The following is a 24,680-nucleotide window of genomic DNA, read 5'->3' on the forward strand; positions in this document are numbered from 1 at the left end:
TGATTTTCCATGGATAATTAAAACCAAGATTAGGGAGGGATAACATTGTGGGAAAATTCCACGATGGATACTCCAATTTTCTAGTAATTTCAAGTAAAATACAGAACCTGAACAAATCAGAAACTTACTCTGAGATATGAACATGCAGGCAAGTAAATGTCCAATTTGAATATCAAAGCGGAAACAAATTGGTCATTCACCAGAAACCTCCTTTAGATCTGAAGGAATCAAAAACCTCATTCAGATACCTCTTGCAAACGGACGCTTATTCGACAATCAGAAACCTCCTTTGGATCTAAACATGGAGGGAAGAAAGTTTGTAGATCTAATTTAAAAACCTATCTTCCTCATCAGACAGTTTGCAGATTCTTGATTTTCCATGGATAATTAAAACCAAGATTAGGGAGGGATAACATTGTGGGAAAATTCCACGATAGATACTCCAATCTTCAAGTAATTTCAAGTAAAATACAGAACCTCAACAAATCAGAAACTTACTCTAAGATATGAACATGCAGGCAAGTAAATGTCCAATTTGAATATCAAAGCGGAAACAACTTGCTCATTCACCAGAAACCTCCTTTAGATCTGAAGGAATCAAAAACCTCATTCAGATACCTCTTGCAAACGGACGGTTCTTCGACAAATCAGAAACCTCCTTTGGATCTGAACATGTAAGGAAGAAAGTTTGTAGATCTAATTTAAAAACCTATCTTCCTCATCAGACAGTTTGCAGATTCTTGATTTTCCATGGATAATTAAAACCAAGATTAGGGAGGGATAACATTGTGGGAAAATTCCACGATGGATACTCCAATCTTCAAGTAATTTCAAGTAAAATACAGAACCTGAACAAATCAGAAACTTACTCTGAGATATGAACATGCACGCAAGTAAATGTCCAATTTGAATATCAAAGCAGAAACAACTTGCTCATTCACCAGAAACCTCCTTTAGATCTGAAGGAATCAAAAACCTCATTCAGATACCTCTTACAAACGAACGCTTCTTCGACAAATCAGAAACCTCCTTTGGATCTGAACATGCAGGGAAGAAAGTTTGTAGATCTAATTTAAAAACCTATCTTCCTCATCAGACATTTTGCAGATTCTTGATTTTCCATGGATAATTAAAACCAAGATCAGGGAGGGATAACATTGTGGGAAAATTCCACGATGGATACTCCAATCTTCAAGTAATTTCCAGTAAAATACAAAACCTGAACAAATCAGAAACTTACTCTGAGATATGAACATGCATGCAAGTAAATGTCCAATTTGAATATCAAAGCAGAAACAGCTTGCTCATTCACAAGAAACCTCATTTAGATCTGAAGGAATCAAAAACCTCATTCAGATACCTCTTGCAAACGGACGCTTCTTCGACAAATTAGAAACCTCCTTTGGATATGAACATGCATGGAAGAAAGTTTGTAGATCTAATTTAAAAACCTATCATCCTCATCAGACAGTTTGCAGATTCTTGATTTTCCATGGATAATTAAAACCAAGATTAGGGAGGGATAACATTGTGGGAAAATTCCACGATAGATACTCCAATCTTCAAGTAATTTCAAGTAAAATACAGAACCTCAACAAATCAGAAACTTACTCTAAGATATGAACATGCAGGCAAGTAAATGTCCAATTTGAATATCAAAGCGGAAACAACTTGCTCATTCACCAGAAACCTCCTTTAGATCTGAAGGAATCAAAAACCTCATTCAGATACCTCTTGCAAACGGACGCTTCTTCGACAAATCAGAAACCTCCTTTGGATCTGAACATGTAAGGAAGAAAGTTTGTAGATCTAATTTAAAAACCTATCTTCCTCATCAGACAGTTTGCAGATTCTTGATTTTCCATGGATAATTAAAACCAAGATTAGGGAGGGATAACATTGTGGGAAAATTCCACGATGGATACTCCAATCTTCAAGTAATTTCAAGTAAAATACAGAACCTGAACAAATCAGAAACTTACTCTGAGATATGAACATGCACGCAAGTAAATGTCCAATTTGAATATCAAAGCAGAAACAACTTGCTCATTCACCAGAAACCTCCTTTAGATCTGAAGGAATCAAAAACCTCATTCAGATACCTCTTACAAACGAACGCTTCTTCGACAAATCAGAAACCTCCTTTGGATCTGAACATGCAGGGAAGAAAGTTTGTAGATCTAATTTAAAAACCTATCTTCCTCATCAGACAGTTTGCAGATTATTGATTTTCCATGGATAATTAAAACCAAGATTAGGGAGGGATAACATTGTGGGAAAACTCAACGATGGATACTCCAATCTTCAAGTAATTTCAAGTAAAATACAGAACCTGAACAAATCAGAAACTTACTCTGAGATATGAACATGCAGGCAAGTAAATGTCCAATTTGAATATCAAAGCAGAAACAACTTGCTCATTCACCAGAAACCTCCTTTAGATCTGAAGGAATCAAAAACCTCATTCAGATACCTCTTGCAAACGGACGCTTATTCGACAAATCAGAAACCTCCTTTGGATCTGAACATGCAGGGAAGAAAGTTTGTATATCTAATTTAAAAACCTATCTTCCTCATCAGACAGTTTGCAGATTCTTGATTTTCCATGGATAATTAAAACCAAGATTAGGGAGGGATAACATTGTGGGAAAATTCCATGATGGATACTCCAATCTTGAAATAATTTCAAGTAAAATACAGAACCTGAACAAATCAGAAACTTACTCTGAGATATGAACATGCAGGCAAGTAAATGTCCAATTTGAATATCAAAGCAGAAACAGCTTGCTCATTCACCAGAAACCTCCTTTAGATCTGAAGGAATCCAAAACCTCATTCAGATACCTCTTTAAAATGGACGCTTCTTCGACAAATCAGAAGCCTCCTTTGGATCTGAACATGCAGGGAAGAAAGTTTGTAGATCTAATTTAAAAACCTATCTTCCTCATCAGACAGTTTGCAGATTCTTGATTTTCCATGGATAATTAAAACCAAGATTAGGGAGGGATAACATTGTGGGAAAATTCCATGATGGATACTCCAATCTTCAAGTAATTTCAAGTAAAATACAGAACCTGAACAAATCAGAAACTTACTCTGAGATATGAACATGCAGGCAAGTAAATGTCCAATTTGAATATCAAAGCAGAAACAGCTTGCTCATTCACCAGAAACCTCCTTTAGATCTGACGGAATCAAAAACCTCATTCAGATACCTCTTGCAAACGGACGCTTATTCGACAAATCAGAAACCTCCTTTGGATCTGAACATGCAGGGAATAAAGTTTATAGATCTAATTTAAAAACCTACCTTCCTCATCAGACAGTTTGCAGATTCTTGATTTTCCATGGATAATTAAAACCAAGATTAGGGAGGGATAACTTTGTGGGAAAATTCCACGATGGATACTCCAATCTTCAAGTAATTTCAAGTAAAATACAGAACCTGAACAAATGAGAAACTTACTCTGAGATATGAACATGCAGGCAAGTAAATGTCCAATTTGAATATCAAAGCAGAAACAGCTTGCTCATTCACCAGAAACCTCATTTAGATATGAAGGAATCAAAAACCTCATTCAGAAACCTCTTACAAACGGACGCTTCTTCGACAAATCAGAAACCTCTTTTGGATCTGAACATGCAGGGAAGAAAGTTTTTAGATCTAATTTAAAAACCTATCTTCGTCATCAAACAGTTTGCAGATTCTTGATTTTCCATGGATAATTAAAACCAAGATTAGGGAGGGATAACATTGTGGGAAAATTCCACGATGGATACTCCAATCTTCTAGTAATTTCAAGTAAAATACAGAACCTCAACAAATCAGAAACTTACTCTGAGATATGAACATGCAGGCAAGTAAATGTCCAATTTGAATATCAAAGCGGAAACAACTTGGTCATTCACCAGAAACCTCCTTTAGATCTGAAGGAATCAAAAACCTCATTCAGATACCTCTTGCAAACGGACACTTCTTCGACAAATCAGAAACCTCCTTTGGATCTGAACATGCAGGGAAGAAAGTTTGTAGATCTAATTTAAAAACCTATCTTCCTCATCAGACAGTTTGCAGATTATTGATTTTTCATGGATAATTAAAACCAAGATTAGCGAGGGATAACATTGTAGGAAAATTCCACGATGGATACTCCAATCTTCAAGTTTCAAGTAAAATACAGAACCTGAACAAATTAGAAACTTACTCTGAGATATGAACATGCAGGCAAGTAAATGTCCAATTTGAATATCAAAGCAGAAACAACTTGCTCATTCACCAGAAACCTCCTTTAGATCTGAAGGAATCAAAAACCTCATTCAGACACCTCTTGCAAACGGACGCTTATTCGACAATCAGAAACCTCCTTTGGATCTGAACATGCAGGGAAGAAAGTTTGTAGATCTAATTTAAAAACCTATCTTCCTCATCAGACAGTTTGCATATTATTTATTTTCCATGGATAATTAAAACCAAGATTAGGGAGGGATAACATTGTTGGAAAATTCCATGATGGATCTGAACATGCAGGCAAGTAAATGTCCAATTTGAATATCAAAGCAGAAACAGCTTGCTCATTCACCAGAAACCTCATTTAGATCTGAAGGAATTTAAAACCTCATTCAGATACCTCTTGCAAACGGACGCTTATTCGACAAATCAGAAACCTCCTTTGGATCTGAACATGCAGGGAATAAAGTTTATAGATCTAATTTAAAAACCTATCTTCCTCATCAGACAGTTTGCATATTATTTATTTTCCATGGATAATTAAAACCAAGATTAGGGAGGGATAACATTGTTGGAAAATTCCACGATGGATACTCCAATCTCAAAGTAATTTCAATTAAAATACAGAACTTGCACAAATCAGAAACTTACTCTGAGATATGAACATGCAGGCAAGTAAATGTCCAATTTGAATATCAAAGTAGAAACAGCTTTCTCATTCACCAGAAACCTCCTTTAGATCTGAAGGAATAAAAAACCTCATTGAGATACATCTTGCAAACGGATGATTCTTCGACAAATCAGAAACCTCCTTTGGATCTAAACATGCAGGGAAGAAAGTTTGTAGATCTAATTTAAAAACCTATTTTCCTCATCAGACAGTTTGCATATTCTTGATTTTCCATGGATAATTAAAACCAAGATTAGGGAGGGATAACATTGTTGGAAAATTCCACGATGGATACTCCAATCTTCAAGTAATTTCAAGTAAAATACAGAACCTGAACAAATCTAAAACTTACACTGAGATATGAACATGCAGGCAAGTAAATGTCCAATTTGAATATCAAAGCAGAAACAGCTTGCTCATTCACCAGAAACCTCCTTTAGATCTGAAGGAATAAAAAACCTCATTCAGATACCTCTTGCAAACGGACGCTTCTTCGACAAATCAGAAACCTCCTTTGGATCTGAACATGCATGGAAGAAAGTTTGTATATCTAATTTAAAAACATATCTTCCTCATCAGGAAACTTTGGAAAGAAAGGGATTCATTAGAAAAATTTGGGGAACCTGTGTTTCATTGGAATATGGAAAGTTAGTGGAGATGGATTCTTGATAATAGATTTTGGGAGGGTTCATCGGAAACCAAAATAAGCTTTTGATTTAATTGATTAAAAATTAAAAATATGGGGAAATGCTAAAGGAGAAAATTAAAAATACTATTAGAGTGACACGTGGTTTTCCTGCTCTCTCAGTCTGCCAAATAGTATTAGAGATTTATTATGTTGCTGTCACGTGTTTTTTTGTTTCCGTGCTTTATATATATAATAGATTTGTTTTATTAAATTTTTTTGATAAATTTTATTAATATTATTTATCTATAATGATACGTTAATTTTAAATTTTAATTAATTAATATAAATATATTAGATGAGTTATCCAAGGGCTTGGAAAATAGCTTTATAGTTTAGTTCAATTCGATCCGAGTCCGATATAAATATAGTGAGGCTAGATTGGCTTGGATCAAATGTAGAATCTGATTAAATCCGGTTCAACGAACTTGATAACAAATTTGTAAACTTTGTGGGTGTTTGGAAGGGACTTTAATACACCTTCTCCATGCATCTCTATTTCTTAATCCATGCAATCTAACTTAAGGCACAATAGGTACAATAACATGCCCATATTCCTTGCCATTGAAAATATAACTTCCATTTATATAAATATGTTAAAAAAAACAATTGCAACAAACAACAGAACTTTCTAAACCATAAAAAAAGAACTATTAATAAAATTTGCTAATTAGTCTTCCAATTGAACTTTTTGGTTTCAAAAGAGTAAGTTGAAAAAGATACTGCAATGAGTCTTGAAAAATTGTTTTCTCTACATAACTAACTTCTTGATGAATGTTTGACTATTACATGGAGTTTTCCTTTTTAAAAGACTAATTCAAGGCACTGTTGGCAAATAAAACTAAAAAAAAAAAATTAATTTCTTGGAAAAAATTTACAAACAAATTTCAAAACTTACATTATAACTAATCCTAAATATTCTTTTTAAAAACTAACTCAAGGCACAGTTGGCAAATAAAAATTCAGAACTCTATATACAATATAAAAAAATGACCAAATTTAATTTTCTAATTCTTGGTTTGACAAGGAAATTTTGTTATGGAATAGGAAAGCATAATTGCTGCTACCTATCCCAAAAAACAGCAATAAGAAAATCATCAGGATGAAGTGAAATAACTAAAACAAAGCTCCTAAACTCGATGATTGAAGCATCCCACAAAAACATAAAATGTGAAACTGAAAGCAGTGACCCTTATAGAAAATAAGTTTAGGGATGTCATAAGAAAGAAAAAAATATTGGCAAAGAGTTCAGCAAAAGGCTATTGTTCATGGAATCTGCAACCACAACAGTTCAGATCATTAAGAATTCTAATCGATTTTAAGAGAAGGGAAAAATGTTTTCTTTGTTTGTTTTTTTACACCTTTTGTTCAAACAAAAACTAAATTGTAAAACAATAGAAAATAGTAGAAAAGAAATAGAATGAATAATAGAATGAACACAGATCTTTTGGAGAGAAAATAGCCACAAACTATTTACTCAATTTTTGTATATATTCAAAGTACCAATACACAGACTATTTATAGCCTTATTGAGAAAATGCATAAAAGACTAAAATACCCAAAAAGGGGAAAATATTAACACTCCCCCCTTAAGCCTAAACACTAGGCAATTGAACTAATCCCATTTGAACCAAAGCATCAAACATCTGTGAAGCAGACAGAGATTTTGTGAATAGATCTGCTAGTTGACATTCTGAAGAAACATAAATAGTGCAAAGGAATCCATTCTCTACATGTTCTCGGATGAGATGTACATCGATGTCAAAATGTTTGGTTCTGTCATGATCAATAGGGTCTTTGGCTATCTGAATAGCTGATGTGTTATCACAAAATAGTTTTACTAGATAAGTAATGTCAATTCTGAAGTCAGTCAACAAATATGAGAGCCATTTCAATTCGCATGCTGTGGTTGACAAACTTCTATATTCAGCTTCTGCTGAGGACTTGCTAACTGTAGGCTGTTTCTTGGCCTTCCAAGAAATCAAAGACTTCCCCAAAAACACACAAAACCCCATGACAGACCTCCAGGATTTTCTACAAGTACCCCAGTCAGCATCACAATATGCTGTCAAGGTGAAAACAGAGTTAGTTGAATAGAAAAGTCCAAGATGTAGAGTTCCTTTCAAATATCTCAGAACATGAATTGCTGCCTGCAGATGATGATTACAAGGCGCTTGCATATATTGAGATAGCTGTTGAGTGGCGAATGTAAGGTCTAGCCTTGTAAAATTTAGGTACAGCAATCTACCAACCAGCCTTCTATATTTGGAAGGACATGCAAAGGAGTGCCTGAATCAGTGAGGATAATGCCATGTGATAAAGGACTAGAAGCAGGTTGCATTTCCATAACTCCGGCATCAAGAAGAATATCCCTTGAATACTTAGTCTGGCTTAAAGTAAGACCAGCATGATCCCTTGCCAATTCGATACCCAAGAAGTATTTTACACTGCCTAGATCCTTAATGGTGAACTTATTATGGAGAAAACCCTTGATATCATTGATAAGCTGCAAACTAGTTCCTGTGAGCAGAATATCATCCACATATACCACAAGAATGGTGAATGAAGAATCTGTGATGTGTAAGAATAGACAATGATCATGTGTGGATCTGTGAAAACCAAAAGTGAGTAGAATGCTGGTTAATTCTTTATTCCACTGCCTCCCAGCTTGTTTCAGCCCATAAAGTGACTTGACAAGCTTACACACTTGCCCAGACACTTCTTTATTATAACCTTGTGGAGGCTGCATATAAAGATCTTCTTCGATGAACCCATGTAGATAAGCGTTGTTCACATCCAATTGATGAATTGGCCATTGTTTACTGGTAGCTATAGCAAGCACAAGTCTTACTGTCACTATTTTTGCTACAGGGCTAAAGGAATCAAAATAATCTTCTCCATACAATTGGCTATAGCCCTTGGCCACAAGTCGTGCTTTGAACCTCTCTACTTCTCCATTAGGCTTGTACTTAATTTTAAAAATCCATCTACTAGCAATGGCCTTTTTAGAAGGAGGAAGAGTAGTTAGGATCCAAGTACCATTATCTTCAAGAGCTGATAATTCTTTATTCATAGCTTCAACCCATAAGGGATTAGTCTTAGCCTCATCATAATTTTTGGGTTCTTTAAGTTGATATAGATTGATCAAAAAAGCCATGTGAGGTACAGTATAGGAGGGAAGAGGTGAGAAATATGGGTAAGAGGAGGACTGAAGATTAACATTAGAAACGAAATCATTTAGCCAAGCTGGCTTCCTGTGTTGCCTTAGCGGTCTTTGACGGTCAAAGATAGAAGAAGTAGGTTCTGTAACAGCAGGATTAGGAGAAGAAGGAATTGAATCATCAGTAGGAATATACTATGAGGGAATTAGAGATTGAATTGGAGATTGTTGTGGTAGTGGTGGTGGAACAGATATAGAATCAAGTAAGATGGGATCATCCATGGGACAAGGAAGAGGAACCTCATAGGAGGTTTTGAGAATAGAATAGGGGAATATTTGTTCATAAAACATGACATCCCTAGACACTATGAGTTTTTCTTGAGTAAGATCCCATATTTTATATCCCTTTTGATTCACCGGATATCCTAGAAAAACCCCTTCACTAGCCTGGGCTCTAATTTTGATTTGTGATGAGTGATAGTATGGAAACATTGACATCCAAAAACCTTCAGAATATGATAAGGTGGTGATGTAGAATAGAATTGAGTATAAGGAGTGGACCATTTTAGAAGTTTACTAGGAAGAAAATTGATTAAATGAGCAGCCATAGTAACTGCTTCTCCCCAAAACAGAGTAGGCATTGAAGTTTGAAAGAGCAAAGCTCTGGCAATAGCTAGGATATGTTGATGTTTTCTCTCCACAACACCATTCTATTGTGGAGTATAAACACAACTATGGTGATGAAGAATGCCAAGTTTGGTAAGGAGTTGATAACAATTGTTATTGAAAAATTCTTTACCATTATCAGTCCTAATAACCTTGACTGAACAAGAGAACTGAGTATAAACCATGTTTAAGAATTTTTCAATAGCAGATGACACCTGTGCTTTATTTTGAAGGAGAATCAACCAAGTGAACCTAGTATGATCATCGACTATGGTAAGGAAATAATTTGCACCAGTCAATGAGGTTTTAAGATAAGGGCCCCATAAATCCATATGTAACATATCTAGTTTTGTTTGAGTAGAGATATGACTAGAGGGAAATGACATCCTTTTCTGTTTTGCTAGGGGACACACAGGACAAGAATGAGACTCAGGGTAAAAAGGAATTTCTTGAATATGAGGCAAAAGAGCAGGGGATGGATGTCCTAACCTCTGGCGCCATAGGTTTTGTGGTAGAATCGGCGGTTGAGAAAAATCATTACATTGAGAAGAGGGAGAAACATAGTTTTGTAAAGTCAGTTTAGAGAATGACTCTGCAGATATATGATACAGTCCATTTGAAAATGAGCCTATAGCTAGATGGGAGCCAGTAGAAGAGGATTGTAAGACACAATGATCAATATGAAATTGGACTGTCACCTTAGCCTGAGTCAATAACTGACCAACAGACATCAGATTGTACTTAAAAGCAGGAATGTAAAATACATTGTGTAGCTTAAAAGTCTGTGTAAAAGAGATTATACCAACTGTATCAACCATAACACTATGCCCATTAGCAAGATGCACAGACTTAGGATTAGCTAACTTAGACACAGAGGAAAACAAATGCAAACATCCACTCATATGTGATGTTGCTCCACTATCCACAATCCAGTCTATGTTAATAGTTGAGTTAGGAAACATACCAACTACACCTGCAAATGGTGTAAAAACATCTTGCACAGAGGAATTTTGTTGAGTCTTTAGTGCTTTCAAGATTGCAGAATCAATATATGAAGCAAATTGAGGTGAAACATCTCCTCTAGAGATATCTGTAGATGACTCCATAGATGCAGCACAATGAGCTTGATCAGATTTCCCCTTCTTCTTTCCATCCTTCTTGAATTTGCATTGTACCAATCTGGATAACCAGTAAGTCGAAAACAAGTATCTCTTGTATGTCCTGTTTGATCACAATATCTGTCTTCTTTTTGCACAAAATCTTTCTTCTGAGTGGATCCTGTGTTAGATGCACTAGTCGAACTAGATGTGCTAGATGCAGGAGTTGAACTGGCTGTGCTAGATCCAGTAGAAGGAAAAGATCTTCGACTAGTTTGTGAATTGGATTGCTTACTGAAATTAGCAATTTCAACATGTTGAGATGAACCGACTTCTCTCTGTTTTTCAACTTGCATAATCATTGAATATGCCTTGTTAAGATCTGGAAGCGGCTCGAGAAGAAGAATTTGATTCTTCACGTTATCATATCCATCATTCAATCCAAGAAGAAATTGTAATAATCTATCGCCTTCTTGTTGAGCCATCATTTTAGAATGTGCTCCACATTTACACAGTGGTGGAGGTCTGAGATGATCAAATTCATTCCAGAGACGAGATAATTGTGTAAAATAGCTTGAGACTGGTAGATTACCTTGGCAAAAGGTAGAGAGATCTTTAGCAAGATTGTATAACTGTGGTCCATTAGAAGTACCAAATCGATTCTCAAGCTCATTCCAAAGAGATCGAGAAGTAGATGGATAGAAGAATGATTCTGCAAGCTCCTTACTCATAGAATTGAGAATCCATGATTTCACCATGCTGTCAGCCTGATCCCAAGCTTCATATTCCTCTGAATCTACATCTGGTTCAATATCGGTTTGTTGTACAAACGCGATTTTCTTCTTTGCGCGTAACGCAAGAAGCATTGCGTGACTCCAAGCAAAGTAATTCTCACCAGTTAAAGATGAACTTACCAGAACAGCTCCGGGCGTATCATTTGTATTCAATCGGAAAAGTTTTGAGGTAGGAGTTGAATCTGACCTAGAGCGATCTCGCCTGGGAGATAATGAGCGAAAATCATCATTATCCATGCTGAACTTGAATCCAGAGAATAGGATGAAAAAAAAACAGATCGAGAAGAAAATACAGTTGCGAATGAAAAATCAGATCGATTCCTCAGTCTCTGATACCATGTAAAACAATAGAATAGTAGAAAAGAAATAGAATGAATAATAGAATGAACACAGATCTTTTGGAGAGAAAATAGCCACAAACTATTTACTCAATTTTTGTATATATTCAAAGTACCAATACACAGACTATTTATAGCCTTATTGAGAAAATGCATAAAAGACTAAAATACCCAAAAAAGGGAAAATATTAACATAAATGATCCCTAAAATTCTTTTGAAGTAAGAAGGAAAACAGCAGAAAATCCATGAAGAGAAGCTAAGCCTCGTCTTACAAATATTATATACTTCGTAACTCCAGCCCACCCGGTGACAAATCTCATAAACCAAGAGAGACCATGAGAGACAATGAATCATATCCTCAATCCACTACTGATCTCACATATAATATATTAAACACAATTCCTATTAAAATTTACTTTATATAATACTTTTTCATGTCTATTTGTATTAAATAAATAAACGCTATTTACCAAGAGGTTCCAGGAAGATATGAATTACCAAAAAATCATTTCCAATCCCGGAAGTTAATTGAAATATGTGAAAAGAATTGAATATCTTCACCAAAATATCATTTCCAATCCATCCAATCTCCTCATAACCGAATCCTCCCTCGTTTCGTCAACTTCTCCAATGCAGCAACGCAACAAAAAATAGCAAGTTTTACATATCCACTACACCAAAGCAAGTAAATTCAAGCTCATTTCATAATGCTGCTCTAATAAAAAAAATAGAATCATTAATGGATTTGTCTTTTTTTTTAACATAAGAAGCTGATAACTTATAATTAAGGAGGATTTCTGCTCTAAAATAAGTTCATAAGTTATACTCGCTTACTCTTTCGTATGCTCTCTTCGAGAAAATAAAGAGAGGATTTCTAATAATTCAGCAACTTAGCATTCCCAAGAACTAAGGCCCTTTCCCTTCTTAAATGCTTTTCAGTTAACTCAATTTAAAAACCTTTTCCATATAAGTTTTACATAGAAATTCTACGATATAGAAAAAAAACTTAGCTACAAATTAATAAATTCTGGGTGATATGTTACCTGCATGAAAAAAATATAACCAGCTTTGTAATATGGAAAGAATAGAGAAGGTTACATGAAATTTCAGTTATAATACGAAAACAGTAGAGAAGATGAGATGATAAAAAAGTGAACTCCTATAAATAGCAAATAAGAAATATGTAGTTGTAACTCTTTTGAAACTCTTTTGAATTTTCGGGAAGTTACGTATCCATTAGGTTAGGTATGAAAGTGGTTAGTTGCTAATAGAATTTTTTTTTAATCAATGCTAATAGAATTTTTTATTAGATAAAACTTGGAATATCTGAATTTTTTTTAGAGAAAAGTACAAAAATAGACCTTGTGGTTACACCTGTTTTCGAACAGCACCCTGTGGTTTAAAAGTTTGCAAAATGGTACATTGAGGTTTATTCCGTTAGCAAACACATACCAAATTGACTAACTGTGTTAAAAGTCAAAGGAAAAAAACTTAATTTGATCCTTATATTTATTTATTTTATAAATTAAACCTCATAATTATTTAATTATAATAAAAAGCCCCAAAATAAAAAATAAAAATCAATTACACCATCTTCTACAACTCTTTTTTATTTTTTTAGTTTTTCTTCTTCTCCCTCCCTCCCCCCCCTCTCTCTCTCTCTCTCTCTCTCTCTCTCTCTCTCTCTCTCCCCCCCCCCCCCTCTTTTGTTAATTTCTTCTTTCTCTCTACAAGTCATTCTCCAATCTGCAGACAAAAGAAGTTTGGAAATTTGCAACTTAAGTCCATACAAACAAATAAATGATTAGTCATCATCAGTTTTTCATTATCCAAATATAAAAAATAAAAAGAATTTTAAATTCATAAACAATTACAAACAAAAACAACGGTATGATCAGTATCAAAGCATCGACAGTCCCGGTCGCAGGATAATAACACTAACGGCAGCTTCACTGGTCGAAATATCCGATTCTAACAAAGATCTGGGTGTGAAATTCGAGTTAGATCCATACAAAGCTTGAATTCCTTCTATGTCGTCGACGCTTAAATCCACCTTCTTCTTCCTAGGTTTCAGGCTAGGATACATCACCGCTTCTTTATCGGAAGAGTGATCTAACCCTAGAAGATGCCCAATTTCATGTACGGCCACCGATTCCAAACCAACGCTACTTTTGATTTCTCTATTTCGAAATCAAAGGCCCAGGTTTCATAGCCATCCAGATGAAATTTCCCGCTCTCCGGTAAGAATGAGTGAGCTAACATTCCTAATACTCCGTCGCCGTGATCGCCGCTGTAAAATCCTATCTTAATATCGGCGAAACCGTAATCATCCGACTCAATAAAACTCACCGGAATCACCGATTCCCATCGTCCGAAAGCTTTTTTAAACGCGCCTTTTATATCCGATAACTTCAAATAACTTATCAGATTCTCCATAGAGAACGCGTACGTGAGGTTCATCCGTATATGACATGTCCAACTTCTTTTTTCTGCAGACTATGTAGAGAGAAAGGAGTGGGAAAGAAGAAATTAAAAAAGGAAAAAGAAAAGAAAGAAAAAAATTAAAAATTAAAAAGAGATAAAGAAGATAGTGTAATTGATTTTTATTTTTTATTTTGGGGTATTTTTATGATAATTAGATAATCAGGGGTGTAATTTATAAAATAAATAAATATAAGAACCAAGTTAACTCTTTTTCCTTTGAATTTTAACACCGTTAGTCAATTTAGTATGTGTTTGCTAACGGAATAAACCTCAATGTACCATTTTGCAAACTTTTAAACCACATGAGTGCTGTTCGAAAACAGGTGTAACCACAAAGTTTATTTTTGTACTTTTTCCTTTTTTTTTTATTAGACATTCTATTATCCAAGCTATGTGGTGTGAAAGTGGTTATAAGTTTTTAAAAATAATATTCATTGCCAAAAAAAAAAAAAGGAAAGCGTGAAAGTATTTAAAATTGGATCCTCTCCTGTTCCTCACATAATTTTTTCAATTGCCAATTTTTTATTTAAATAGATTTTGTCAATATTTTCGGTATAAATTGGGTTTAGCTAGAACTAAAGTGTTTAAATTTATGTCAAATAGTTCTTTTTTACGAACAATTTTTTGGTATAAGTTGGATTTAGCTAAAATTAAAGTGTTTAAGTTTATATTAGTAAGTTCTTTTTTACGAACAATTTAAAAATAGTAGAAAACTTAAAAATTGACACATCAACAGAACTTCCCACATTTCGCCACATCAATTAACTTAAGTTCTAAAATTGCGGCAAATGTTATTTTTGCACACTTTATATAGATAATAGATTCCCACATTTCGCCACATCAATTAACTTAAGTTCTAAAATTGCACTAAGTGTTATTTTTGTTCCACATTTTATACATATGATAGATTTATTTTAATTAATAAGAAGAAAAGACTATATTATCCCTGGCCAAAAATGTTATTTCCCTCGTGTGTCCCAATTAACTACCGATAATCAACAGCTCTTCCCCAATTTGTTTTTCCGAAGCTTATCTTCTAGGCCGCTTCTCCTTCACCTTCACCAGGTATGTGTCTTCCTCTTGCTACTGATCTCGAATTCTATTTACTCGCATGTTTATACGGACCTGATACTTCTTTCTCTTCTTTACTCCAGGCTACGAATTTTCTCAACTCCCTGTTTAAGGTCAGTTTTGTTAATCTGATTATCCCAAAATCCACTAGGGAATTTTAGGTTTGATTTTTACAAATAATGATCTCAACTATAGTTTCTTTGTTTTACTTGGCAGAAAACTAACCTAATTATATACGGAAGCCCTTATACTTCTCTCTCTTCCTTACGATTTTCTCAACTCCCTGTTTAAGGTCAGTCTTGTTAGTCTGATTCATTATCTTTTTTCTTGCTCGTTATTATCTCTCTTTCCATGTTTATTCCTTATTTTCGTTGAGCACATCAACATAATTTTTGTTGAACAAATATCCCAAAATCCACTAGCTAATTTTAGGTTTGATTTTCACAAAGAATGATCTCAAGTATAGTTTTTTTTTGTTTTACTTGGCAGAAAACTAACCTAATTAGTTTGTTTTTGTAGGATTGGAAAAATAGAAACATGGAACATTTGGCCAAAATTGATGGTTGTCCACCTGTATCTGAAGAAGTTCAGAAAGGAGTCCATGCAACAGTCGAACAATTTCCTAGCAGAAAACAAGAATCTACTTCAACTGATCTATCACCAAGCAGAAATAGTGATGCTTCAATGGCAGCTTCCCATGGAATGAAAAACCACCAAGCTCCAAATGTAGTGTCAAATGTTAAGACTATGGGTGTTCATTTATTTGCAACTGAAATTGCGGGTAAACAGTTTGACGAATACATCAAAGACATTTGGTCTTGTTTGATGGATGATGATGTATTTAGAATTGGCATTCACGGAACAGGGGGCGTTGGAAAAACTGAAGTAGCCAAGTATATTAATAATAACCTCCTTCAAAATCCCAACAAGTTTTATCATGTTTTCTGGGCTAATATGTCTCCCGATTGGAACCAGCCTACTGTGTCTCCATCTCGTAGAGTTCGTAATCTGCAAAGTTCTATTTCGAAGGCAGCGGGTGTAGAACTATCAGATGGAGATGATGAGAACAAAAGAGCAGCACAATTGTCAAAAGTGTTGGCTGGAAAGAAGAAATCTGTGGTGATTCTAGATGATGCATGGGATTATATTTCTGTTCAAGAGGTTGGAATACCTGTAGGTGTGGATCAATGTACTGTGCTTTTTACAACACGGTCTTTGGAAGTGTGCAGACAATTAGGTTGCCAAAGGAAAATTGAAATCAGATGTCTCCTGCCAGATGAAAGCTATGAATTGTTCAAGAAGAACCTCGGGAAGGAAACAACACTGTCAAGAGAGGTTGAAAAGATCTCAAGGTTAGTTGCAGACAAGTGTGGAGGTCTTCCACTTGCTATCACAATCATGACCAGAAATATGAAGGGCGTAACCCATATACACCAATGGGAAAATGCATTGAGAGGGCATATCCGGAAGAAAGCTGATATGGAGATATACCAGAAATTGAAGATTAGTTATAATTACTTGAAAGGTATAACATTGCAACATTGTTTTCTATACTGTCCATCATTACTTGAACCGTGTTGGGTCGAAAAAAAAAGATTGGTGGAGTTTTTAGTCGATGAAGGGATCATACAGAGACTGGATAGTAGGAGGGAAGAGTTAGACGAGGCTCACACAATGCTGAATTTTCTCAGTGATGTGGGCTTGCTTGAAATTAGTGATGACAAGTTTGACAAGTTTGTAAAAATGAATGAGGTGATTCGGAGCATGGCCCTTCAAATAATGGAAGAAAATAACCAACCGGTTATGATTAAAAATGGCATGTCTTTAAAAGACTTACCAGATGTGGAGAGTTGGACTGCAGATCTAGTGAGAGTGTCACTAGCAGGCAATGAAATCAAGAATATTCCTTTAGATTATTCACCAAGCTGTTCTAAGCTTTCAACGCTATTGTTGAGTGGAAATCGTGATCTGAGATACATAGGAGACTCTTTTTTTGAGGGAATGCCTGGACTTAAGGTTCTAGATCTTTCATTTTCAGATATTGAGAGTTTGCCATGTTCTGTCTATGACCTTGTCAATCTTACTACCTTACTGCTCAAAGGGTGTAGAAAGTTGAGAAAAATTGGGTCGGTGAAAAAACTGAGGGCATTGAAGAAGTTGGATCTCAGTTTTTCTACAGTAGAAGAAGTGTCTCAAGATATTGCAATGCTGTCAAAACTCACATATCTGGATCTCTTTTGCACAGAAGTTAAGGGGTTAGAGTCCGGGATATTAGCAAAACTCTCCCATCTGCAATTCCTTAGGCTCCATTGGTCAACAGCATTTAATAGAGAGGAACTTGCATGTTTGAGCAAACTGGAAACTTTGACTTGCAGCTTTTATGATGTAGTTGAGCTTAACAAGTATCTTATACTTCTGAAAGGGTTTGAAGATAGGGAACCACCAACAGAACTTCATGTTGAAGTAGGACAAGGGCTTACATGGTACGCTGGATTTGCTAATGAAGTGCTTTATGATGATCCTGATATGGTTGTTGAGGAAGACAAAGATTTGAGGAAGGTTTGTTTTTATAACTGCAATGTAAATGAAGCGGATATGCTGAGCTACTTCCAAGGCATAACAATTGTGAAATGCAATGAAGCAAGAAGCTTGTGCAAATTTTTTCCAAACAAAGGAGCATCTCAAGTCAAGTACTTTTCAATAAGGGAATGTGATGGATTAGAGGTGTTGTGTCCAGGCCAAACTATACTTGAAAACCTCGAGTACATGGAGTTATTCAAGTTGAAAAACTTGAGTGTGCTTTTCAGCAAAGAAGGAAATGTAGCTTATGGCTCCTGTTTCTCAAATCTTACTAATTTTCTCATAAAAGGTTGTCCAAGTATCAAGTGGCTATTTCCTATCCATGTCCTTCCAAACCTTAAAAACCTTCGACGGTTATATGTCGTTGATTGTCTCCTAATGGAGGAGATATTTGCAGCAGAAGGAGAAGAAAGCAGTATGACCGAAAAGAAAGAAATTTGGTGTCTCTCCCGGTTATGTACCTTCGTGCTAAAAGATCTACCACAGTTGAAGAGAGTTTGTGGTGGGCGGACGATTTGTGTTATTCCAATGAGCTGCTCTGTGAAATATGGGAATTGTCCAAAATTTACCCCGGAAAATAATCTCTATAAAGGCCAATGGTGAGACTCTTTACTTATCCTTTTGTTTTTAATTATCTTGTTATGGTACCTTATAAAGCACTTATGTTTTTTAAGATTTAAGGGCTTAAGCCATTAAAACTATAATGGTTTCGGTTTGAAATCTATAAGTTATGCTATACTTGTTTATATAATGTTTTATACTCAGAATCAACTTCCCAAATTTGTTGTTCCCCATGGCAATCAAACGGGGGCTAGGAACTAAAATATAGCTCATGGAAATCTATTAGTGCTTGGGGAGCTGCTTTCGGTGTGTGTGTCGCTGGATGTTGCATTATTTAACTGAGATGTTTTGGAGAAAGAAAGTTGGCGACTTTCTTTTAGTTTTGTAATATCTAGTTGTTCTGGAATTGGAACATAGGCTGTAATAGAAGGGCAGGATACAGGGTTCCTTAGCGATAAGAAAAATATTTGTGAACTTCTGAAATTAGTATCACATATTTTGATTGGCTTACCACAAACTTTTGAAATGTATATGATTAGTTGTTGGAATCTTCTTTTGTTCATGGCATTGTATAAAACATCACGATATGAGTTAAGATGATCAGGTTATGCTTTGGTTGGGTAGGATGATCATGTTATGCTTAAAGTTACTCTTCTCTCATATGATCGAGTTAAGATGATAATGTTTGTAATATTGTTGAAGGAATTCTAAAACTATACATATAATGCTCAATTATTGGATGTTGCAGCACGGATACTAGGAGACTAGTAAAAAGGGAGAACGGCATGACATCAGCAAATCTTGAACAGACTCAGTGATCTTTCTCGGGAGCTTTCCAGGAGTCGGGTATACATGATATTCTGCCACCTCCACCCCCACTGCTTGACTTGGTCGTGGGAGGGATAAAAAAAAAGAAGGGCGAGTTAGGGGTTTGGGGAAGTTGAAGTTAGAGAATAACTTGAAACTTTTGAAATGCAAGACTTTTGATTAGTTGTTGGAATCTTCTTTTGTTCATTGTTTGGGGAAGTTGAAGTTAGAGAATAACTTCAAACTTTTGAAATGCAGACTTTTGATTAGTTGTTAGAATCTTCTTTTGTTCATGGCATCGTATAAAATATCATGATCTTTATGCTTGAAGTTACTCTTCTCATATGATCGAGTTAAGAGTTAAGATGATAATGTTTGAAGGAATTCTGAAAACTACATATATAATGCTCAATCAGACAATGACATGACAATTCTTGGATGTTGCAGCTCTGAAACTTGCTCAATTAGAGACATTAGATAAAAAAAAGGAACATTGTTTGGCTTTTGACCTATATATGCAACATATGGTAGATTCTCGATCAAATCAGATGTATTTAGCTTTGGGATTATAGTGCTAGAGATAGCAAGTGGAAACATAGCCATAACCTGATTGGACATGTAAGTTTTTCAAGAATAATTGATTAGCCTTATGTTAATTATAGGCATGGGAATTGTGGAAAGAAGAGAGGTCCCTGGAATTAGTAGATTCAATGTTAATGGAGTCCAGCCAAAGCCATTTATCAGAGGTAATGAGATGCATAAATGTGAGTCTGCTGTGTGTGCAGCAGAACGTTGAGGACAAACCAAGCATGGGATCTGTAATATTGATTGTTAGGGAGTGAAAATTATTTTTAAATTAACGTTAACAAAAATAATTTTATTTATATTTTTTCCTAAAACAATTTCTCTTTATTTCATATTTTCGCAGGAGTTATAATTTTATATTTTACAAATTTATCATTGAAATATTGCTTCGACTTTCTTTTTAACAATATATTACTAAAATGGGGTAAATTACACTCATGGCCGGTGTATGTTTTTCTTACTTTTGTTATGGTTCTTGCATTTTAAAACTAATCGGTATAATTCATCCATAGTCTCTTTAACGTGGGCATAAAAACCGGTTGATCTCTAGGCTTTGAAAATGAGTAACTAATTCCTTAAATATGTTTAAAGCGACTTATTAGTCCCATTAACTTATTTTAAATGATTTATTAATTAACGGGTAAATTTCAAAAATAAAACTTGTGGTTACGGTTTTTTTTTATAGGTTTTTTTTTTGTCCTAATGGAGTTAAGGTTGTTGTTTTGCTAAAAATCTAATACTTTTAATTTGACGCTATAAAAATAACTATTAACCATTACAAAATGGAAGATTTAAAAAATTAAAGTTGATTAGCACTAAATTGAGGTAAATTATATTCATGACCGGTGAATGTTTTTCTTTAGAGAGTTTCAAAATTTGTGATCTGAAAAATAAAAAACAATGGTTCTAAATAACTTTAATTTTTAGGTTTTTTTTTTTTATTATTTTTATTTTGAGGTGTTCATCGGTCATTCTGAGTATATTAACAATAAAAAAGAGTCATTTTGTTAGTAAAATATAAAGTTCAGCACCATAATTTTCTATTTTAAAATTTAGGGTATAAATGAAAATAAAATAAAGTTCAAGAGGTAACTAAATTGTGAACGAATTGGAGGTCTATTTCTTCTCCTTGTATATATATTGGTAATGTTATTACTATAGTTTTCTATTAATATTTTTTAGGAAAATATTAAAAAAAAAATTACACACATTTGGCTCCCCATATTAAAATTTCAAAGTCAATTAGAATTATAAACTATCAAAATTATTAATTAGGTCTTTGAACTAAAAAAAATCTTCAATTGAGTTTCCATTCTATACTAAAATCATAAATTGTGACTGTAATAATCTCTATGTTGGTCAAAATAAGTTTGGGGAAGAGAGTCTAAAATTTCGATGATACCTCAATAGATGATTTTGGTTTAGAATGAAGACTCAATTGATGATTTTTGTTTAGTTGAAATACCTAATTGATGATTTTGATAAACTCTAATTGACTTTGAAGTCTTAGATTGGGAAACCAAATGGATATTATACCTAGAAAAAACATATGTGATTTTGAATATATCTGTAATTAGGAAAATGTATAACCTATTGATTTGATGGAGTGAACCTTTATTCGAGACCATAGTAGGTAGCACGTTGAGATTCCAAGCCAAACCAAAGCAAGATATTTATCTGAACCAATTAGCAGAGTCTGGATAGATAGGACATGATAAACTAGGGTCAGGGCTAGTTTCGGGTCTCCTTACACCGCAACAAATGTTGGAGCGAATGAATGTTATATTGTAACCATCTTTTCTTTAGGGTCCGTTTGGTTCACATGTTCCTATATATTAGTATTTCCGGTTACTGATAGATAGCAGATATTATTTTATTTTTATGTTAAAAGCAGATGTTTAATTTTTTACCAAACACTTTTTATCTCATGTTTAGAATTAAAAAACAAAACACAGTTCCGAAATTAAACAAACGTGCACTAAATAGACAATACAAGCACTAGAATGAAAGATGTTACCAAAAGTGTCACAAAGAGCTGGTTATTCTTTTACTAAACATAATTCTAACCTTAATAAATGCTATATTTGGCAAAGAGCGTTTTGGGATAAAAAGAGCGGTTTTGACCAACTTTAGAGGTTTGACCACTGAAACCGCTAATTGGAGTGTTTGGTGGTGAGAGGTTTGAGGGAGAGTTTTGGGATGAAAACGCTAATTTAGAAAAAGCTCTTAAAAGGAGCCTTTTCAATTAGCGTTTTGCAATATTAAAATTAATGGACTTTTTTAACCCTAATAAATAGACTCTCTCTTCTCCTGCGCCAAAATTAATGCCCTTATTCGTCTTTTTGCACAAATCGCTATTATCAATCAGCTAATTTTTACCAAACAGGTCTACACAAACAGCTAGTCAAATCAGCTAATGTAATCATCTAACAGCTAACAACTAATTCCCAAACAGGGCCAAAGCCTTAAATCATACGAAAAACTAAACTCAAAACCCGTAAACCTTAACAAACCCTAAACCTAAACATGCTACGATTTCATGTTATTAGATGCAAGAAGATCGAAATTTACATTCTTTGCGACCTTTGCCATTGAACTTTACGTGAAAATTCATCGAAACTCGCAGCTAAAATCACTCTGCAGTTGCTCGTACAAAATATCACTCCGCAGTATACAATAAGTTGGTGGTTTGAAAAAATGGGGGTATTTCTGAAAAGTTAATAATGAAAATGTCTAGTTTGGTAAGATGTGGTGTAATGGGTCTAAAAATATAAACGAGCCTCTCAATTTGACCAATTTTGTAAATAACCTTAAATAATTTTGATTTTTTAAAAACAAAGATAATTTAGTTTAAACCATTCTATTTTTTTTGTTCTAAATTCAAGACAAATTAGTTGCTCTTTAATCCTAGTAAAAACAACAAAATAATAAATATTATAAAAGAGTGGGAGTACTATTATTTGCTAATAACTCATTAATAAATTAATTACTAGATAATATGAAAATTGTGAATTTATGCACTGCAATAAGTTAATAACTTTATTACCTTAAATCCTTAGCCTTTTGATTTTATCGGTTCTCTGGTAAATGTATCTTTCTCGATTAATAAGGTCAGTCAATTCATGCATTACCCGACTCTTAGTCATGTAGTATTTAGTTATTCACCGTTATATTTGGATTTATTAGAATCTTAGGAGGAAGATTCAAAGCATCCCAATACTTAGATTGAATAAGCCTAAATTTAACAGTAATGACCAAATTCATTTGGTCATTAAGGTCCATGGAAACACTGCTAGCTTTAGGTCTAACATTGAACGAGTTTTTTTTACGTTGAGTTTTAATATAGTTTTTTTTTCACGATAATTATAGGAGAAAAATGATACTTTGTCTTATTAAAAAAATATGAACTCGCAGTATGAAAATGGTGAAAATAAAAAGAAATGGTTGAATTATTGGAAATTTGAAAGTCACTGACGTGAAAATTCTACTATGATCTGAAACCAAAATAAGTTTACGAGTATTCAGGAAGTGACATGTCAATACTATTAATTATATGTCTACCGATGATTGAATTAAGAGTTAACGTGTGTGGAAATTCTACTATGGGTTTGATCTAATGAATCTTACTAATGAAAATATGGCAACTGGATAACTTTATTTTTTTAACAAAATTTCCAATATTGAAACTGCTTGTATTTGGTCAATTTGTCAAATATTATCAAAGTTTAGAGCTGAGTTGATATCTAAATTTTGATTTACAATAAACTGATCATGTTTGTCAATTTCAAGATAGAAGTGCGTCGAAGATGTCGCAGAACTTAAGATGGACCCTAGTTCAAACTCAACTTAGAGTAAGAGTGTGCTTCGATTCAAAATTGAACTGAAAAAAATGAATACCAAAACTACCTAAATATTTCACACCGACACCGAACAATATGTAAAATTGATACACGGTTTGGTTTTAAACCGAACAAAGCAAATTTAGCTAAAAAAAATTAAAACAACAAATAAAAATCATTATATTTTCTTATTAAATTTACCTCAATAATAACAAAAAAAAAAAAAAAAAAACTTCAGAATATATTTAGATCATTATTGCAACGACAACAATAAAAAAAAAATTACACTTGTAAAATCACATATGCATATATATATATTTATATAAAAATGTATAATATGAACAATTCGATACAACTCAGTGTTTTGACATTGTTTTTCAAACCGAACTAAACACCGAAATACATATAAAACTATAAACCGATACCAGACCAAAGTACAAAAAAACCAAACAAAAAAACTGAATTGAATTAATTCAATTCGATAATACAGTTTTAATCGAATAATGCACAAAACAACCCTATTCTAAGAACCTGTTTGGTTCACATGTCTGTGTTTGTAGTTTGCTATTATTAATATTAGTTCATTTTTGCGAAATTTATCAAACACTTTTCATGTAATGACCTGGTTCGGAGCGGGTGGAGCCGAGTCCTAAGGGATATCAATCGGGGTAGGAATGAATTGAATCCCATATCGGAAATGGAGAAAGTGTGACTGAACTTAATAGTAAGGTGGAAATCCAATACATGTAGACGAGTTTTAAAGCCGTGAGATCCAAAGTGTTGGATTTGGACCAAGACGGACAATATCTACATGGTATTGGGCATGATGTTACAATTAGTATTAGAGCCGACTCTCGACGTACAATGTGTAGTTCAGAGATGAACTAGACAAAACCCGATGGGTCTGTAACAACTTGGTTTGGAGTGGGTGGCGCCGAGATAGAAGTTCTGAGCAATAAGCGGTCCTAAAAGATGACGATGAGTTCAAGAATGAACTGAATTCTACATCGTAAATGAAGAGAAAATGACTGAAACTGATGAGTAAGGTTAGATCTAATATATGTAGACATGTACCGTAAAACCCAATATATTATATTTGGGTCAAAACCGACAA

At 34.2% G+C, this 24,680-nt stretch overlaps 1 protein-coding gene and 1 pseudogene across 2 annotated transcripts; one reads left to right on the forward strand and one right to left on the reverse strand.

Moving 5' to 3' along the window:
• Nucleotides 1–13,367: 13,367 nt before the first annotated feature.
• On the reverse strand, nt 13,368–14,123 carry LOC136215128 (metalloendoproteinase 4-MMP-like; annotated as a pseudogene).
• Nucleotides 14,124–15,065: 942 nt separating this feature from the next.
• On the forward strand, nt 15,066–19,472 carry LOC136210976 (probable disease resistance protein At4g27220). Of its 2 annotated transcripts, none has more exons than XM_066002460.1 (5): nt 15,066–15,188; nt 15,278–15,307; nt 15,411–15,486; nt 15,714–18,373; nt 19,084–19,472. In XM_066002460.1, the coding sequence occupies exons 4-5, from the start codon at nt 15,732–15,734 to the stop codon at nt 19,151–19,153; spliced, it is 2,712 nt and encodes a 903-aa protein (XP_065858532.1). In that variant the 5' UTR covers nt 15,066–15,188; nt 15,278–15,307; nt 15,411–15,486; nt 15,714–15,731; the 3' UTR covers nt 19,154–19,472. The 2 variants fall into 2 exon arrangements, with proteins under 2 accessions (XP_065858532.1, XP_065858533.1); XM_066002461.1 differs by lacking the exon at nt 19,084–19,472 and adding an exon at nt 18,540–18,852.
• Nucleotides 19,473–24,680: the final 5,208 nt, after the last annotated feature.

The sequence above is a fragment of the Euphorbia lathyris genome, chromosome 1 (genome assembly GCF_963576675.1).
Source record: "Euphorbia lathyris chromosome 1, ddEupLath1.1, whole genome shotgun sequence".
NCBI classification, from domain to species: Eukaryota; Viridiplantae; Streptophyta; class Magnoliopsida; order Malpighiales; family Euphorbiaceae; genus Euphorbia; species Euphorbia lathyris.

Coding starts and splice junctions, on each gene's coding strand:
- LOC136210976 (XM_066002460.1), top strand. CDS start 15,732: ATGGAACATTTGGCCAAAATTGATGGTTGTCCACCTGTATCTGAAGAA. Junction 18,374..19,083: donor AATCTCTATAAAGGCCAATG/GTGAGACTCTTT, acceptor TGGATGTTGCAG/CACGGATACTAGGAGACTAG.